This window comes from Delphinapterus leucas, chromosome 9 (genome assembly GCF_059928025.1).
Source record: "Delphinapterus leucas isolate spDelLeu-1000000601 "Yukka" chromosome 9, BTC_Dleu_Yukka2, whole genome shotgun sequence".
Classification (NCBI taxonomy): domain Eukaryota; kingdom Metazoa; phylum Chordata; class Mammalia; order Artiodactyla; family Monodontidae; genus Delphinapterus; species Delphinapterus leucas.
This window is the reverse complement of record NC_143137.1, coordinates 37,560,298-37,580,864: the sequence shown is the minus strand read 5'-3', so window position 1 is coordinate 37,580,864 and position 20,567 is coordinate 37,560,298. Positions and strand designations below refer to the sequence as shown.

The window sequence follows — 20,567 nt, the reverse complement described above, 5'->3', positions numbered from 1 at the left end:
ATAAAGCCTTCCAACATTAACACCTGGCTTCCCTCAAAGTCAGCCTCAGCCAACCAAGGGGACTAAGAGCACAGAGCAGTCAGCATCACAGGAAATGTGTGCCCAGCGGTTCCCAGCATCTTAGAAGTGAAAATTCAGCAGGTAACATAAAACTCCCTAACTCCACGTTAAATTCTGGTATATAAATCACAGTACATCTCTTTTCTTGAGAGTCTATTTGTATCTAGCTTCTCAGAATGTCAAAATAATAGTTACAACCACTATAACCATTGTATATTAAGCCCACTATAGGTTTTAAATTTTTTTAATAAAATAAAATAATGTGACAGAAAGAGAGAAAGAGCATCAGCCTCTTTGCTTGCTTTTTTGATAGAACTTTTAATTTTAAACTCAGCAGGGAACAAGATAATGACTGCAAAGAGCCAGGTAGAAGTCGAAGAGGTTTATTACAAACCAGTTTCTTCAAGATCATTTGCAGGTAGCTGAAAGTCAAGGCAATTTTGAACCAATGAATGTGTGGTATTGATGAATAAAGACCTAAATGCTGATTAGACTCTATTTTCCCTCACATTCTCTAATTTTCTAATCTATTCTGCATAAATCCTTCCCTGAAGTCTGAGCTAGAGAGATAGTATTGTGTAATGTTTTCAAGTATTTTCCCTTCTGGCTATGCAAAATGGTAAAAGGAAAAGGGCATACTACCTAAAAATTGTGTGGCAACTGCAACAAAAACAGGACAATGTCACTTACAATTATTTCTTTCACTTATTTTTTTATGTCTTAAATCTTAATTTTACACGTAGAAGGCATACACCTTTTATAAGAACCAGTGACGCTGCTGCAGGCATTCTCACTCAAATAAAATCTAAAACTTTGGTGTGAGGTCATTAAACGTTTCCTAGGGTAACTTTTTACTCTAAAAGTCTCTGTAAGCAATTGAACTCCTAACCTGAGTAATTTCATCTCACCAATATAAATTCCCTCTGTAGTTTCAACTGTATGCAATATCAGTTTTCGTTTCCTGAGTTAAATTAATGTTGAGTAACACGGCATTTCTTTAAAAAAAAAAAAAGTGCATCTACTTTCATGGTAACCTTTCAAGCAACCAGTAGAAGTGATTCATGTGCATGAGAAGGGAATAGGTCAGTATGAATAATCATTAACCAACAATATCTGCTAGTGTTCCTTGTGTGCAGAGCATTGCTAAAGTTACATCTCATCCAATAAAAGGGATATGCCTATATAACTTGATAAAAAAAATCAAATATTTCATAAACTGAATCCTATTTTCCACTGAATTATATCATTAACTTTATTTGCATTTATGACTTACCTTCAACTAGCTGTGACTCCCCATGTTTGATCACCTCTATCCTTCTAGTCAGATACCTAATGAATTTGTAAATTAATATTGGAAAACCTAACCTCAAAAAAGAACCACTGAGTATTGTTTAAAAAGTAAAGAATTATTTCTTATAAGAGGGAATCCTGAAAATGAGCTTGTCCTATTAAATCTCAAGCCAACAGAATTTTTTTAAAGACATAAAAAGAGTTCTAATGCAAAATTTGTCACTCAAAGTGAATTTCGTGTTGTTATAACAGTATTTATTCAATAAACTCCAAAGGTTTGGTATTATATGTCCTTTAAATAAAATTCTAACTTTCATTTCTTGGATTTCCTTAAATAACATGTCTACAAGTTGCAGAGTGACCTTTTAAAAAAGCCACACTAAAGTGATGAACCAATTGGCCCTGGGCTATTTCCAACCTAACGGCATCTAAACTGTATCAATCCATTCCAGAATTCAGTGACTCAGAATTTCAATCTATTCCAATTTTGTCGGACTTGGACTACAAAGACTAGGGTCATTCTAGGTAGACTCAAAGGTAAATACAACTTTTTAGATTACCTCTGAAATCAATCATGTGTCTTTGGCATCCTAGTGGCTGTGGTAGATGTACTTACCTATTCACAATTCCTCCTTCCCTCCCCACCTTCGTCATGACTTCCCTGTGGGTGGAATATACTTCCAACTAGTTGCTTTGGGGTTTGCCACGTGACTTGTTTTTACCAATGGAATGTGGACAGAAGCGTAGAAGTTCTGAACTGAGGCTTTAAGACATTCTGAGTGTTTCCACTCACCCACCTGTGTCCTGCTATCACCCATAAGAAGAGCACGCCCCAAGCTGTCACTATTCCTTCAGCAGAGGCTCCAGTGAGAGATACAGGAAGCAGACTGATCCAAACCCTTAGTCTAGAGTGACTACAATCAATCTACAGACCCATGAGTAAGAAATAAAGACCTGTTAAGTAAACCACTGAAATCTTGGGGTTGTTTGCTGCCACAGTAACAAACAAACTTAATACAGTGTCCAACCATAAAAGGTATTATTTTTCTGGTGCCACTCTGTCTCAAATTAAAATTTCCAAGTCCATTCTCTAAAATAGTATGCTAAACCAATCAAGTTATTTCATTTCTGGATGTACCAGGCACTGACCAAACATTTGTCTGACAGCTTGATATCTTCTATATTAAATCTCATCTGAAGATTTATCTGTCAACTAGGATTAGTAATTCTTGAACCTCCCCTGCTAAAGCAAGAGTACCTTGAAGACAGAATCTGTAACTGATTCACCCACCCTTATAGCACCTAAAATAGTTTTGCACATACTAGCCATTTGATAAATGACTCCCTATTCCAACTCTCAGTTACCAGTGCTTATTATTATTATCCATATCCCAAAGTGACCCCGAGTCACAAAATTACTCATATATTTGAAATGACAGAAATGACTAGATATGATCTTTCTACCTGAATACACAGGGGAACTAAAGTACTATGCAATGAATGATGCTCAAGACTGATAACCTACACCAGTAGGAATTCCCTCAAAATGGCACACAGATTCCTTTAATGAATACTGAGATTTAGAATGGATAGCTGGATGATGAATCTCACGGTGCTACACACAAACATGTAGCAGAGATGGGTCAGCATTCGAGGGTACAATTCCAAGGGAGTTTCCAGAAAGGGGTCCATGAGCCCCTTCACTGGAGCACTTTTCTGTCTTGAGTCTGTTCATCACTGGTCCTCTGTGCCACTCTGTCTCCTGCTCAGTGTCCCAGTTATCTAATTTTCTCCATCACCCAACTGATCTTTTATTTTCTTTCCTCTTCTTCACATTTTTCTTCTTTCTTGACTATTGCTTTTTCTGCCTTCCTTTCATACTTTTAAGCCCTGGTACAAGAAGACATCACCATGGATCCAGAATACTCCTGTTCCACAACAAATCAACCAACTGCAATAACCTGGATATAATTTACAGGCCTCAGAGTCAATAAAAGCAGATGTGCTCCTTGAAGGAAGCTCAGGGACGTCCAGAGAGCTCCACACACCCTGCCAACTATTTAGTACTTGAATCATTAAAGAAATTTGAAGACAAGAATTTTTTTGAATTTTTTGCCAAAAATTCTGCTGAACCCCATGGTCTAAACATGTTCAGTTATCAAAGCTGTATAGTAGCAAAGATCTCTTCAACTATGCTGAATTAATTAATCACCATATTTCTTACTGCACTTTCAGCCCCTAAATAATTTTAAGTATGATTTAGTGATATCTAATGAAAGTGTAAACAAGTTATCTATTATACCTAAAAGTGGTCTAAAATTCCTAAAATATAGGTCAAACCATAATAAACATACATTTTTTTCCTTTCTTCCCAGAATATTCTTTCCCCTTTTATTCCAAAAATAGCACCCCCTCTTCTTCTGGGAAGTGTCACTCTTACCTCACCATGAAAGCCCACAATGCGATTCAAATATACGCTGTCATTTTCTCACTCCAGCTAGCCACAGGCTAGGGGTGTGCACCTGTCCAAAGCTGGGCCAGTCATGGCACCCTAATCTTCTGGCCAAAGTTGATCTGTATTTGTATGGGTAAGGGCATATGGCCCAAGATGAATCAATCACAGTCCTTCCTCAAGATTTTTCAAAGTGAAATTAAGGCATAAGGAGAAGTCTCTCTCAGGCGGTGATGAAATTGGCATCTAAAGGCATGAGACCTGCCAGCTGCCATGTGCCCTGCATTGAGAAGAAAGCTGGTCTGAGAGAACTAAGCCAAGATGCAGACAGAAGCAGACGTTGAAATAGAAAAGACTGAGCACCCTGGCAGCATTCAAATCCCTGGTTCCAGTTGTCTCTGATAATTGCCACAGTCCTTCCTTTCTCCTAGGTACATCATAAGCCTTCCAGTCAATTCCCCTGTAGATCTAAGTCAATTCAAGCTGTTTTTCTGTAACAAGTAGCCAAGGATATTCTACATAATCTACCAAACAAACTACAAGTTAACAAATTTGACTTATTGGGGGTAGTGGTTCAGGAATACTGTAAGAAACTCTAATGTATGTTCAACAAACTTACTATTTAGTTAACAGACGTGGCATTTAAGGATGACACTATTTAACACGTTCTTCACTGGGGATAAGCCTTCTCTTTTCATAAAATGGTCGGTTCCTTGTGTTTTTTTCCTCTGAGCACAAGCCATGAACATAGATGTTCAGTGGGTATATACTGGGCTACAAACATGAAGATTGGGATACTATGATTGCCATATGATCCTCTGGAATGTCATGAGATCCCAGGTTAGGAGGTTTTGTGTTCTGGAAAAATCCATCTAAGGACAGTGAGGGTTGTGTAGCAAGATAGCACTAACTAAACTGGAGAATAATCATTATTCACATGATTATTTGTTACCAAAGGATAATACCTGTGGATGGGTTCAAAGGGATGAAAGGGACCAAAAAGGAATTTCGATGGCTATGGAGAAGGCAGTTTTAATCTCAAATGAAGGATCTGACTCAAAAGCTCAACAAAGAAAGTTTAGCTTTCCCAAAGAATTGGGTCCAAGATGAGGCTGCTAGGAATTCACAACTGAAGAAGTAGGAAATGTAAAATCCCATCTGTGTTCAAAGTATTAAACTGCATTTAGAAATAAAGCCATACACCTGTAAATCCCTCCTCCTATGCCTGCTGTACCCCATGCAATACAATATTTTTGCATTCAACGCAAGTGAACAGTTTGCTTGGGGCTGGTGACCCAACCTAGAGGGAACCTAAGAGACAGGGTTGAGCTTAGAATCCATTGCCCAAGAGAAGGCCCTAAATCACCCTCAAATGATGAAAGCAGAAGTAAATATTCAGATAGCACTGCTTTAGAACTTTAGCTTCACCCAAAGAGCACACATTCTAAGGATCTCACTGACCACCTGAACTCAGGAAGAGACCTGATTCTCAGTACAATAATTACGATTTTAAAAAAGCAAATTCAGCAGAAGCGGGAGAAACAGAGAGATGGCAGCGAGATAAGGACCTGGCCTGCCAATTCCCACTCTGCAGATGAAGGGGCCACAGGCCAAGAAGTGCAGGTGCCTCTAGATGCTGTAAAAATAAATGAGTCCCGAGGGGAACAGCCAGCTCCACTCACCACCAGTCCCTCCCATCAGAAAACTTGCACAAGCCTCATAGATAGCCTCATCCACCAGAGGGCAGACAGCAAAAGCAAGAACTACAATCCTGTAGCCTGTGGAACAAAAACCACATTCACAGAAAGACAGACAAGATGAAAAGGCAGAGGACTATGAACCAGATGAAGGAACAAGATAAAAACCCAGAAAAACAACTAAATGGAGATAGGCAATCATCCAGAAAAAGAATTCAGAATAATGATAGTGAAGATGATCCAGGACCTCGGAAAAAGAATGAAGGCAAAGATCGAGAAGATGCAAGAAATGTTTAACAAAGACTTAGAAGAATTAAAGAAAAAACAAACAAAGATGAACAATACAATAACTGAAATGAAAACTACACTAGAAGGAATCAATAACAGAATAACTGAGGCAGAAGAACGGATAAGTGACCTGGAAGAAACACTGGTGGAATTCACTGCTGCGGAACAGAATAAAGAAAAAGAATGAAAAGAAATGAAGACAGCCTAAGAGATCTATGGAACAACATTAAATGCAACAACATTCACATTATAGGGGTCCCAGAAGGAGAAGAGAGAGACAAAGGACCCGAAAAAATATTTGAAAAGATTATAGTCAAAAACTTCCCTAACATGGAAAATGAAATAGCCACCCAAGTCCAGAAAGTGCAGAGAGTCCCGTACAGGATAAACCCAAGGAGAAACACGCCAAGACACACAGTAATCAAATTGGCAAAAATTAAAGACAAAGAAAAATTATTGAGAGCAGGAAGGAAAAAAAGACAAATGACATACAAGGGAACTCCCATAAGGTTAACAGCTAATTTCTCAGCAGAAACTCTATAAGCCAGAGAGAGTAGCATGATATACTTAAAGTGATGAAAGGGGAGAAACTACAATCAAGATCACTCTACCTGGCAAGGATCTCACTCAGATTCAATGCAGAAATCAAAAGCTTTACAGACAACCAAAAGCTAAGACAATTCAGCACCACCAAGCCAGCTATACAACAAATGCTAAAGGAACTTCTCCAAGGGGGAAACACAAGAGAAGAAAAGGACATACAAAAACAAACCCAAAACAGTTAAGAAAGTGGTAGTAGAAACATACATATCGATAATTACCTTAAACGTGAAGGGATTAAATGCTCCAACAAAAAGACACAGGCTTGCTGAATGGATACAAAAACAAGACCCATATATATGATACCTACAAGGGACCCACTTCAGACCTAGGGACACATACAAACTGAAAGTGAAGGGATGGGAAGAGATATTCCATGCAAATGGAAATCAAAAGAAAGCTGGGGTAGCAATACTCATATCTGATAAAACAGACTTTAAAATAAAGAATGTTACAAGAGACAAGGAAGGACACTACATAATGATCAAGGGATCAATCCAAGAAGATATAACAATTATAAACATATATGCACCCAACATAGGAGCACCTCAATATTAAGGCAACTGCTAACAGCTATAAAAGAGGAAATCGATAGTAACACATTAATATTGGGGGACTTTAACACCTCACTTACACCAATAAACAGATCAACCAAACAGAAAATTAATACGGAAACACAAGCTTTAAACGACACAATAGATCAGATAGATTTAATTGATATTTACAGGACATTCCATCCAAAAACAGCAGATTACACTTTCTTCTCAAGTGTGAATGGAACATTTTCCAGGATAGATCACATCTTGGGTCACAAATCAAGCCTCAGTAAATTTAAGAAAACTGAAATCATATCAAGCATCTTTTCAGACCACAACACTATGAGATTAGAAATCAATTACAGGGAAAAAAACACAAACACATGGAGGCGAAACAATACGTCACTAAAAAACCAAGAGATCACTGAAGAAATCAAAGAGGAAATCAAAAAATGCCTAGAAACAATAGACAAAGAAAACATGACGAGCCAAAACCTAAGGGATGGAGCTAAAGCAGTTCTAAGAGGGAAGTTTATAGCAATACAAGCCTACCTCAAGAAACAACAAATATCTCATATAAACAATCTAAGCTTACACCTAAAGGAACTAGAGAAAGAAGAACAAAAAAACCCAAAGTTAGTGGGAAGGAAAGAAATCATAAAGATCAGAGTGGAAATAAATGAAATAGAAACAAAGAAAACATAGCAGAGATCCATAAAACTAAAAGCTGGTTCTTTGAGAAGATAAACAAAATTGATAAACCATTAGCCAGACTCATCAAGAAAAAGAGGGAGAGGACTCAAATCAATAAAATTAGAAAGGAAAAAGGAGAAGACACCTCAGACACCGCAGAAATACAAAGCATCCTAAGCGACTACTACAAGCAACTCTATGCCAATAAAATGGACAACCTGGAAGAAATGGACAAATTCTTAGAAAGGTGTAAGGTTCCGAACTGAACCAGGAAGAAACAGAAAATATGAACTGACCAATCACAAGTAAAGAAATTGAAACTGTGATTAAAAATCTTCCAACAAACAAAAGCCCAGGACCAGATGGCTTCACAGGTGAATTCTATCAAACATTTAGAGAAGAGCTAACACCCATCCTTCTCAAAGTCTTCCAAAAAACTGCAGAGGAAGGAACACTCCTAAACTCATTCTATGAGGTCACCATCACCCTGATACCAAAACCAGACAAAGATACTACAAAAAAAGAATATTACAGACCAATATCACTGATGAATATAGACGCAAAACTCCTCAAAAAAATACTAGCAAACAGAATCCAACAACACACTAAAAGGATCATACACCATGATCAAGTGGGATTTATCCCAGGGATGCAAGGATTCTTCAATATACACAAATCAATCCATGTGATACACCATATTAACAAATTGAAGAATAAAATCCATATGATCATCTCAATAGATGCAGAAAAGGCTTTTGACAAAATTCAACACCCATTTATGATAAAAACTCTCCAGAAAGTGGGCATAGAGGAAACCTACCTCCACATAATAAAGGTCTTATACGACAAACCCACAGCAAACATCATTCTCAATGGTGAAAATCTGAAAGCATTTCCTCTAAGATAAGGAACAAGACAAGGATGTCCACTCTCTCCACTATTATTCAACATAGTGTTGGAAGTCTTAGCCACGGCTATCAGAGAAGAAAAAGAAATAAAAGGAATACAAGTTGGAAAAGAAGAAGTAAAACTGTCACTGTTTGCAGATGACATGATACTATACATAGAGAATCCTAAAAATGCCACCAGAAAACTACTAGAGCTAATCAATAAATTTGGTAAACTTGCAAGATACAAATTAATGCACAGAAATCTCTTGCATTCCTATACACTAATGATGAATAATCTGAAAGAGAAATTAAGGAAACACTCCCATTTACCATTGCAACAGAAAGAATAAAATACCTAGGAATAAACCTACCTAGGGAAACAAAAGACCTGTATGCAGAAAACTATAAGACATTGATGAAAGAAATTAAAGATGATACCAACAGATGGAGAGATGTGCCATGTTCTTGGATTGGAAGAATCAATATTGTGAAAATGACTATACTACCCAAAGCAATCTACAGATTCAATGCAATTCCTATCAAATTACCAATGGCATTTTTTACAGAACTAGAACAAAAAATCTTAAAATTTGTATGGAGACACAAAAGACCCTGAATAGCCAATGCAGTCTTGAGGAAAAAAAGCAGAGCTGGAGGAATCAGGCTCCCTGACTTCAGACTATACTACAAAGCTACAGTCATCAAGACAATATGGTACTGGCACAAAAACAGAAATATAGATCAATGGGACAAGATATAAAGCCCAGAGATAAACCCATGCACCTATGGTCAACTAGTCTATGACAAAAGAGGCAAGGATATACAATGGAGAAAAGACAGTCTCTTCAATAAGTGGTGCTGGGAAAACTGGACAGCTACATGTAAAAGAATGAAATTAGAACACTCCCTAACACCATACACAAAAATAAACTCAAAATGGATTACAGACCTAAATGTAAGACCAGACACTCTAAAACTCTTAGAGGAAAACATAGGAAGAACACTCTTTGATATAAATCACAGCAGGATCTTTTTTGATCTACCTCCTAGAGTAATGGAAATAAAAACAAAAATAAACAAAGGGACCTAATGAAACTTCAAAGCTTTTGCACAGCAAAGGAAACCATAAACAAGATGAAAAGTCAACCCTCAGAATGGGAGAAAATATTTGCAAACAAATCAAAGGACAAAGGATTAATCTCCAAAATACATAAGTAGCTCATGCAGCTCAATATATATATATATATATATATATATATATATATATTTTTTTTTTTTTTTTTTTTGCGGTACACGGGCCTCTCACTCTTGTGGCCTCTCCCGTTGCAGAGCACAGGCTCCAGACGCACAGGCTCAGCAGCCATGGCTCATGGGCCCAGCCGCTTCGCGGCACGTGGGATCTTCCCGGACTGGAGCACGAACCCGTGTCCCCTGCATCGCAGGCGGACTCCCACTGCGCCACCAGGGAAGCCCGCAGCTCAATATTAAAAAGCAAACCAATCCAAAAATGGGCAGAAAACCTAAACAGATATTTCTCCAAAGAGGACATACAGATGGCCAAGAAGCACATGAAAAGCTGCTCAACATCACTAATTATTAGAGAAATGCAAATCAAAACTACAATGAGATATCACCTCACACCAGTTAGAATGAGCATCATCAGAAAATCTACAAACAACAAATGCTGGAGAGGGTGCGGAGTAAAGGGAAACCTCTTGCATTGTTGGTGGGATTGTAAATTGATACAGCCACTATGGAGAACAGTATGGAGGTTCCTTAAAAAACTAGAAATAGAACTACCATACGACCCAGCAATCCCACTACTGGGCATATACCTAGAGAAAACCATAATTCAAAAAGACACATGCACCCCAATATTCATTGCAGCACTATTTACAATAGCCAGGTCATGGAAGCAACCTAAATGCCCATCGACAGACAAATGGATAAAGAAAATATGGTACATATCTACAATCGAATATTACTCAGCCATAAAAAGGAACGAAATTGGGTCATTTGTAGAGATGTGGATGGATCTAGAGGCTGTTATACAGAGCGAAGTAAGTCAGAAACAGAAAAACAAATATTGTATATTAACACATATATGTGGAACCTAGAAAAATGGTACAGATGAACCGGTTTGTAGGGCAGAAATTGAGACACAGATGTAGAGAAGAAATGTATGGACACCAAGGGGGGAAAGTGGCGGGGGGTGGGGATGGCGGTGGGATGAATTGGGCGATTGGGATTGACATGTATACACTGATGTGTATAAAATTGATGACTAATAAGAACCTTCTGTATAAAAAAATAAATAAAATAAAATTCAAAAAATTTTTAAAAAAGCAAATTCATTCTAACTCCTCAGAGCTGATGTCTATGCCCTCACCCAGTTCTAAGACAAAAAGAAAAAAAGTAAGCTGTTTACTCTCTGTATAATTTTAAGCTTTTAGAAGCTTATACATTCATTTTATTTATGTTTTATACACATATTGAGCACAACGCATGAACTTAATACATGCTAATAACAGAAGAAAACAAATTATATTACAAAATGCAAATTCTTCTTAGCTGCATAAACTTACTTAAACAGCTAGGTTCCAGACATCAATTTTAGAATAATCGAGTTTTCTCTAAGTTACTCCAGAAGACTATCTGCATATAACTTTTGGAAATCTCCACTCCAAATTTCTTTCAATGTAAATAGCACTTAATGTTTTCAATCAGCAACAGGCTTAAAGAATACACTAGAATATCTGAGATCAGCGCTCTAGACTTTTCTACCTATCAGAAGTGTGTGTGTGTATGTATGTGTGTGTGTGTAACAACAGAGTAACTGAATTTGAGCCAAATCCGTCTTGCAGCTGTACTAATAATTTGATCCTAAAAGGATATTTAAGTATGTATTCAAATATGGATAACATAAAAATCTTAAAATCTCAAGCCACAGCCACAAAAAATGGTATCATGTAGTAAAATTTCTTTAGAATCTCCATTTACAATTCCAAAAAAAAAAAAGCCACAGATACAGAGAACTATCTGATAGCTAATTTTATTCACCTCTGCTCTGATTTTAATATGACTACAGTAAAAGACCTTGTAAAGAAATTTAGCAATGTTAAATTTCAGTTCAAGGCCTTTTTAAAACCTTTCAGTTCCAGCATAGAGATAATACACAGAAATATCATTTCTAATGCCTGAGAAACAGTGAAGCATGTGCTTTAAAGAACGAAGTCATATTAGTCTCACCTGCATTGATGCTCCTTCCACTCTTGCCACACAGGCAACCCGATCCAGGAAAGTCACTGCCACAGGCACCGCCACAAAGAAGCCTTTACAAAATGCCTTGAAGTATCTCTTCATCCAGCCTTGAGACAGTGCCATACCTAAAAGCACAAAGAAAACAAATATGAAATTAGCCTCAATAAGGTGAAAAAGAAAAACATAAAAACAGCCCAAGAAAAATAAGAGTTAAGAAAAAGCAACCTCATCTCAATATGTTTCACACTCATCCCTATAACCACTGGAATAAATTTGACTTAAAATCCCAAAGGCAAATACATTAACTTAGGTTAACTCTTTTCAGTAGCTCAAGTAGCTTACTCATTTCAATAGAAAACTTCTCCTCACAAAGCAATGAGTTAGAAAAAAAATAAGCATTCCAAAAGTAAATCCTTTCCTGTTGCTGACTATGGTGGAGATGCTCCTTAAAGCCCTGATATCTGTTCTCTTCTGCAATAATAGAAGTTCTAGTGGGACACATGGCTGCCCAGCCTCCCTTGCAGCTAAGTGTGACCATGTGACTATGTTTGATGAATGGCATATGAGCAGCAATTACATACTTCCACACTGTGCCCTTAAAAGAAGTATGCCCTCCACTTTCTGTTCCCATTTTGTGATACCTGTGATAAGGACGTGGTTGTAGGAACAGGAGTAGCCATCTCAAGTTAAAGATGGCAAAGCAACAAAATAGAAGGGCCCTAGGTCCCCAGCACCATGCAGACACTGTCATTGCCCTGCATCGCTTACACTCGAGCTGTTAATTAAGAGGTAAATCATTTTCCATCATATTTAAGCCAATGCTATAGGGCCTATGTTATAGCATCCAGACTGATCCTAACTAATACAACAATGAAATCTATGAAAAATCAAGAAAAAAAAATCACTGAATATGAATTCAATACAGAAAATTATCAACCCTCACTTAGCCCTGTAACTTGATTAATTTTCAGATTTCAGATTGCCTAGCTAAGGCAATCCTTAAACTGTCTCAAGCAATGAAAAACAAAATAGTGAGAGATCAAAATATGCTACCCTAGAAGATCCAATGGACCCAAACTTAGTCCAACAGATGAAGAATCTTCCTGGCTGGAAAAGACAAATGACCAGTTTGTTCACCAGTTTCTCAAAACAATACTTATTCATACTGTGTAAAAGACTATAATTTTTGTCTGTTTTATTTCTTGAACAGGACTAGATAGATACAGGGAGACCGGATTATTCTAGCCATCCAGGGCAAAGATGATGGTAGGATGGATTATGGTGGTGGTGGTGGTGGTGGAGAGGGACCAACATGGGCAAACTTATACCTATTTTGGAAGTTAAACTGACAGGATTGAAAATGGATGGGCAAGGGCTGGGGAGAGGAGAGGAGACAAGAAAACTGTCAAGGGGTAGTTGTGACCTATCCAAGCACTGTTATTTTGTCATTCCCTTGGATTGCATTCCAAAGTACTAAAAACATGCTCATAATTCAATTCCTCAAACTTCTAATAAGTACAAGGTCATAAGGTGGGTGCTAGGGATACAGGAGTGAAAAGTAGATACGGTCCTTGCACTCAAGGAGTTACAAAGTGCCAGGGAAGACTGCCCTTAAACAAATATTTCCAATGGAAATGAGCATTAAAATGGGCCAATGTCTCTGGAGTACGGGAACATGGAGCAAGGAAGTCTATCCATCAGAAAATGATTCAGGAAGGTCTCTCAAAGGAAATGGCGTTTGAGGTGAGACCTGGGCTCTTCAGCAAAAGGAGCAGCATGTATGAAGTCTTCAGAGCAAAATAAAATATGGTTATTATAGAAACTAAAAGAAGTTCAGTTTGGATGGAGTATACACAAACTTTACTATGTTAATTCTCAATTTTTAATTCAGTAAACACTTATTTATTGCCTGCTAAACACCAATGCTAAGTGCAGAGGATATAAAGACAGCTACATATACAGTATAATATCATTTAAAAACTCTCACTAAATATATTTTCTATATAAATGTATGCATATAAAAGCATTTTAAATAGTTATCTGCAGTACTGTTTTAATCATTTAATAAACACCCATATGTCACTTGAATAATTATTAAAATATAGAGAGACATAAAAAAGCAGGTTTACCAAAATGCTAAAAATGGTTCATTCTAGATGTTGAGAAAGTAGATGATGAACTATTTTCTTCTTTGAACTTCAGTTGGTTTCTAATATTTAAAAAAGAAAGATGGTCCTCAGAAGTCACTTTAATGTATAGATACTATGGGGTAAAACTAGTCTTGCTCTCTTTCCCATCACAATAAACAAACCACACTTTTGCAGTCTAGTCCCTGCTGCTCCAAGTAGAACAAGTAAGATTCTTCTCTGTTTGTGCACCGATCGATATATTATAACTGACTGCAATTCTTTTATGTAGCCGATTCAGACTATGACAGAATATTACATGCTTTTGAAAACATCTTGAAAGTCTGAAGAGCCTTGGAAATTCTTACCTTTCTACTCACCCATAGTTAAGTACTTTAGTTCAAACAGGAAAAAAATACTGACAATTCATATAACAACTAACCTGACCACTCGACTATTTAAGTAACTAATAAACTGGCTTTAAACACACAAACCTATGCTTGCTTAAATATATTTTAATAATCAGGTCAAAGAGACTTAGATAACCAGAGGATTTAGACTCAAAAAAAAATGGATAGAACAAATACAAATAGAAAAACATGCTTCTATATATCTGTGGCTCTTAGAACAAAAGTAGCAAATATATTGACAGAATGAAAATATAATGTGTTCTCTTGGCTGTTCCCTGTGCCCTGCATGCATGGACCTTCACCTTCACTAAATAACTAGGGATAGCAGCAGGATAGAAACTAGGAAAGCTTCAAATACGATGACGCCACAGCTATCCCAGTTGTAAGGTAGCATGCATGATTACAATGTAAATTAAAGGGGAAAAATACATTAACATAAGTTGCATTAAATTAAGGTTCCCATAATTTTACACCTCCAATTCTTTTCCAATATAAACTCCCCCCTATACTGCTACTCCATTCAGTCACTGTGGCACCCAGGAAGGAGCATGGTAACGAGAGTCAGGGGCCCTGAGGTGGTGTCCTCTCTATGTCTACAACTAGCTGCATGACTTTGATCAACTCACTTCTGGTCCTCAGTTTCCTCATCTATAAAAAGAAAGGGGTTAGATTCAATTTCTAAGATCCTTTCTAGGGCTAACATTCTATATTTCTATACATTTTTTGATTGTTTCTCCAGGACGTTGAAAAGGTACTAAAATTAAGAAAAGCACTTAGATTATTGACTAAGAAGAAATGTTATGTTGCCTTTTAGGTTTGAGATTTTTTTTAATGTTGAAACGAAAAAATAACTTTGCTTTTATTAAACAAATAGTTAAAAAGGGAAGCAAAGAGGAAGTTGGAAATAGTGCAATTTCTGTGAAAGGACATTTTAAATACAGGTAAAGACCTGAAAGCCACTGCCCTTTCCCTTCTCACACTCACAACTCCACTGCTCATCAGGGCACTGCTGCCATCTCCTGAACAACGGTAAGGACAAATATTTTTCTACTGAGAGATTCTCAAAGAGCATGTGGGAGCTGTGGGAGGTGTGCCAATCTGAAGGTGTGCAGATTCTGCCCCAAACCAAGGGGGAAAATAAAAGCTGCCTTGCAGATAAGGGGTCACTATTTTCAGAGGCTTAAAAGCAAAGTCTCAGTACAGTCCTGTCCTACCCGAATTGTGAACCACACCTCTACCTCATAATAAAACGCTTTTAGAAGCTTCTCACTATCATTAGAATACTAAAGCTATACATAAATGAAGAAATGAATATTATACTTCTATGTCAAGTCATATCAAATAAAATGTTTAAAGTGCTATGGCATTCACACTTCATTAAAGTTAATGTATTTCTTTTTCTATAAAGAACCATTGGGATGATCTGGTGTTTTGTTCACACCTTAAATGTTTAAAACTACCATACTAATAAGCACCTAGCATCCACTTCCTCTGCCAAAATTTCCCTTAAGCAATAATAATGTGACCATCCCTGGCAAAAAAGGAATAATTTTTATTCCTAGTGAACTAGTGAACTCAATTCTTCTAGTAACCATGCAAGTCATTTAGGTTCAAAACACTGCTCCTGAGAAAATTATTGCTTAAGTAGCAGGCAAATCTGGTTCATTGCTAAAGTACATAAACTGAGAATATTTTTAAATAAGCTTTCAGAGTTCACTGAAATCATATTTGCCACCTGGTATAAAACACCTGCAAGTAAAAGGTTTTTTGGTGCTACTGACCTCAACCACATAATGACCTATACTCTAAATACCTCTCTTTCCTCTCACAACTTGTTATGGTTTGATCATACATGAATTCATCTAAAATCATTCTTAAATTTGCATATATTTTAGCTTATACAAAGTCACTAATCACTCATCCATAGCAACCAGGTGAATAAATACAACTCAAGTCATCCTAATTATAAAAACTATTTTAAAATTGTGTGGCAGGTTTGAAGGTAAGTGGAAAACAATAAATTACAAAGCAGTATCTTATATAAAATGTAACCCTTCCATCATAGAAATCAGCCTGCACATTTGGATAGCCAAATCAAGATTTTATTTGTAAATTCAAACTATGAATATCAGAGAATAAAAGAGCAGGGACCCAAACAAATCTGACACCCAATTCCTGACTCAGTCAATATATATTTATTGATCACCTACTATGTAACTGTACTAAGGGGTGAGCACATAATGCAGAACAAGGCAGGCTTGGTCCTTGGCCACGTGGAGCTTACATTTTCATTCTCTCTACATTAAGTGCCTACTTTGTGCTACTCACTATGCTAAGATACCAAAAGTAAAAAGGTACACTGAGTCATAGTTCCTTCCCAAAGGACCTGTGATAAGATCACAAGAAATGAGTAGATGACCACACACGATCAGGCTACCCTCCTCCATGTATCTCTCCAGGAGCTCCTGGTACCAATAACCTCACTCTGCAAACAAAGCATAAGCATGTGCAATAGGAGGCAGGAGGCATTAGGATACGTTTACACTGAATCAAGGGAAAAATAATAACTGATGAACTAGAACAATTTTGATTCCACTGGAAGCAGATCTGGGAAAGTAACTGATGGATACCAATTTGAAATAAATTACAGGGCCACCTTCCTCCTTTCAGATTATAAATAAATACTATAAAAATAGATAATTGGTAATCTTTAGAATGTGAACTCCAGCATGAAATTATTTATCTTTTAACTTGTGTGACTTAATAGTTCTCACTCAAAAATGTGCAGAAAGGACAAAATGGCAAGAAAAAATAAAGTATGAAGAAAAAGTAGTCAAAAACAATAAAGGAAAGAAAGCTGGGCTTCCCTGGTGGCACAGGGGTTAAGACTCCGCCTGCCAATGCAGGGGACACGGGTTCAAGCCCTGGGCCAGGAAGGTCACACATGCCGCAGAGCAATTAAGCCCGTGCACCACAACTACTGAGCCTGCGCTCTAGAGCCCACAAGCCACAACTACCGAAGCCCATGAGGCACAATTACCAAAGCCCACACACCTAGAGCCCATGCTCCGCAATAAGAGAAGCCACCACAATGAGAAGCTTGAGCACCACAACAAAGAGGAGCCCCTGCTCACTGCAACTAGAGACAGCCTGTGCACAGCAACGAAGACCCAACACAGCCATAAATAAATTTATTTAAAAAAATAAAAGAAAGAAAGAAATGTAATGGGGTTACACATAAAGTGAATCATGTTCTGGAAAAGAAACCCAATTTTAAAAGTCCACACTGGGAGAGGACTGGGGTTGGCTGCGTGAACACAGCCTGAAGGGGGCTAGTGTGCCACAGCTAGCCTGGAGGGAGTCCGGGAAAAAGTCTGGACCTCCCTAAGACACAAGAGATTATTGTTTCGGGGAGCGCAAGGAGAGGGGATTCACAGCACCACCTAAATGAGCTCCAGAGATGGGCGGGGGCCACGGCTATCAGCGCAGACCCCAGAGACAGGCATGAGACGCTAAGGCTGCTGCCGCCGCCACCAAGAAGCCTGTGTGTGAGCACAGGTCACTATCCACACCTCCCCTCCGAGGAGCCTGTGCAGCCCACCACTGCCAGGGTCCCGTGATACAGGGACAACTTTCCCGGGAGAACACACGGCATGCTTCAAGCTGGTGCAACATCATGCTGGCTTCTGTCGCTGCAGGCTCGCCCCAAATTCCGTACCCCTCCCTCCCACCGGCCTAAGTGACCCAGAGTCCCCTAATCAGCTGCTACTTTAACCCTGTCCTGTCTGAGCCAGAACAGACGCCCTCAGGTGACCTACACGCAGAGGCGGGGCCAAATCCAAAGCTGAACCCCAGGAGCTGCATGAACAAAGAAGAGAAAGGGAAATCTCTCCCAGCAGCCTCAGGAGCAGTGGGTTAAATTTCCACAATCAACTTGATGTACCCTCCATCTCTGAAATACCTAAATCGACAACAAATCATCCCAAAATTGAGGCGGTGGGCTTTAGGAGCAACTGTAGACTTGGACTTTGCTTTCTGCATCTAATTTGTTTCTGGTTTTATGTTCATCTTCATTTAGTATTTAGAGCTTACTATCACTGGTAGATTTGTTTACTGATTTGGTTGCTCTCTTCCTTTTATATATTTTTTTTTGCTTTTTCTCTTTTTGTGAGTGTGTATGTGTATGCTTCTTTTAGTGATTTTGTCTATATAGCTTTGTTTTCACCATTTGTCCTAGGGTTCCGTCTGTTTGGGGTTTTTTTGGTTTTTTTGTATAGTTTTTAGCACTTGTTATCATTGGTGGATTTGTTTATTGGTTTGGTTGCTCTCTTCTTTCTTCCTTATTTTTTTATTTTTTACAATATTTTTTAATTTTTATTTTAATAACTTTATTTTATTTTACTTTTTATTTCATATTTTTTCTCCCTTTTCTTCTGAGCCATGTGGCTGACAAGGTCTTGGTGCTCTGGCTGGGTGTCAGGATGGAGCCTCTTAGATGGGAGAGCCAAGTTCAGGACATTGGTCCAACAGAGACCTCCCAGCTCCACCTAATATAAAATGGCGAAAGCTCTCCCAGAGATCTCCATCTCAATGCTAAGAACCAGCTACACTCAACAACCAGTAAGCTACAGTGCTGGACACCCCATGCCAAACAACAACCAAGACAGGAACACAAACCCAACCATTAGCAGAGAGGCTGCCTAAAATCATAATAAGGCCACAGACACCCCAAAACACACCTTGGGATGCAGTCCCGCCTACCAGAAAGACAAGATCCAGACTCATCCACCAGAACACAGGCCCCAGTTCCCTCCAGCAGGAAGCCTACACAACCCACTAAACCAACCTTACCCACTAGGAGCAGACAGCAAAAACATTGGGAATTATGAACCTGCAGCCTGTGAAATGGAGACCCCAAACACAGTAAATTAAGCAAAATGAGAAGACAGAGAAATACACAGCAGATGAAAGAGCAAGGTAAAACCCCACTAGACCAAAAAAAAAAGAAGAGGAAATAGGCAGTCTACCTGAAACAGAATTCAGAGTAATGATAGTAAAGATGATCCAAAATCTTGGAAACAGAATGGAGAAAACAGAAGAAACGATTAACAAGGACCTAGAAGAACTAAAGAGCAAACAAACAACGATGAACACAAAAAATGAAATTAAAAATTCTCTAGAAGGGATCCATAGCAGAATAACTGAGACAGAAGAACAGATAAGTGACCTGGAAGATAAAATAATGGAAATAACTACCACAAAGAAGAATAAAGACAAAATAATGAACAGAACTGAGGACAGTCTCAGAGACCTGTGGGACAACATTAAACACACCAACATTCGAATTATAACAGTCCCAGAAGAAGAAGAGAAAAAGAAAGGGACTGAGAAAATATTTGAAGACATTATAACTGAAAACTTCCCAAATATGGGAAAGGAAATTGTCAGTCACGTCCAGAAAGTGCAGAGTCCCATACAGGATAAATGCAAGAAGAAACATGCCAAGACACATATTAATCAAACTATCAAAAATTAAATACAGGGCTTCACTTGTGGCACAGTGGTTAAGAATCCACCTGCAAGTGCAGGAGACAGGGGTTTGAGTCCTGGCCCAGGAAGATCCCACATGCCATGGAGCAACTAAGCCTGTGTGCCACAACTACTGAGCCTGCACTGTAGAGCCCATGATCCACAACTACTGAAGCCCGTGTGCCTAGAGACTGTGCTCCGCAACAAAAGAAGCCACCGAAATAAGAAGCCAGTGCACCAAAATGAAGAGTAACCCCCGCTCATCGCAACTAGAGAAAAGCCCGCGCACAGCAACGAAGACCCAATGCAGCCAAAAATTTTTTTTAATGTTTTTAATTAAGAAAAAATATTAAAAGCAGCAAGGGAAAAGCAACACATAACATATAAGGGAATCGCCATAAGGTTAACAGCTGATTTCTCAGCAGAAACTCTGTAAGCCAGAAGGGTGTGGCAGGACATATTTAAAGTGATGAAAGGGAAAATCCTACAACCAAGATTACTCTAACCAGCAAGGATCTCTTCAGATTCAGTGGAGAAATTAAAACCTTTACAGACAAGCAAAAGCTAAGAGAACTCAGCACCACCAAACCAGCTTTACAACAAATGCTGAAGGAACTTCTCTAGGCAGGAAACACAAGAGAAGGAAGAGACCTACCATAACAAACCCAAAACAGTTAAGAAAATGGTAATAGGAACATACATATCGATAACTGCCTTAATGTAAATGGATTAAAT

General features: G+C 38.2%; 1 protein-coding gene across 2 annotated transcripts in view; it reads right to left on the bottom strand.

The window, feature by feature from the left end:
• The window catches only part of IMMP2L (inner mitochondrial membrane peptidase subunit 2), a 935,747-nt gene that overhangs the window by 880,737 nt on the left and 34,443 nt on the right, over window positions 1–20,567 (bottom strand). The window contains exons 2-3 of one of the 2 annotated variants that reach the window (XM_089917009.1): window positions 13,897–13,976; window positions 11,756–11,892 (exon numbers count right to left, since the gene is read on the bottom strand). In XM_089917009.1, the coding sequence (XP_089773135.1) occupies window positions 11,756–11,890 (135 nt within the window). In that variant the 5' untranslated portion in view covers window positions 11,891–11,892; window positions 13,897–13,976. The remainder of the gene's footprint in view (window positions 1–11,755; window positions 11,893–13,896; window positions 13,977–20,567) is intronic. The other variant, XM_022583030.2, reaches the window with a different exon arrangement.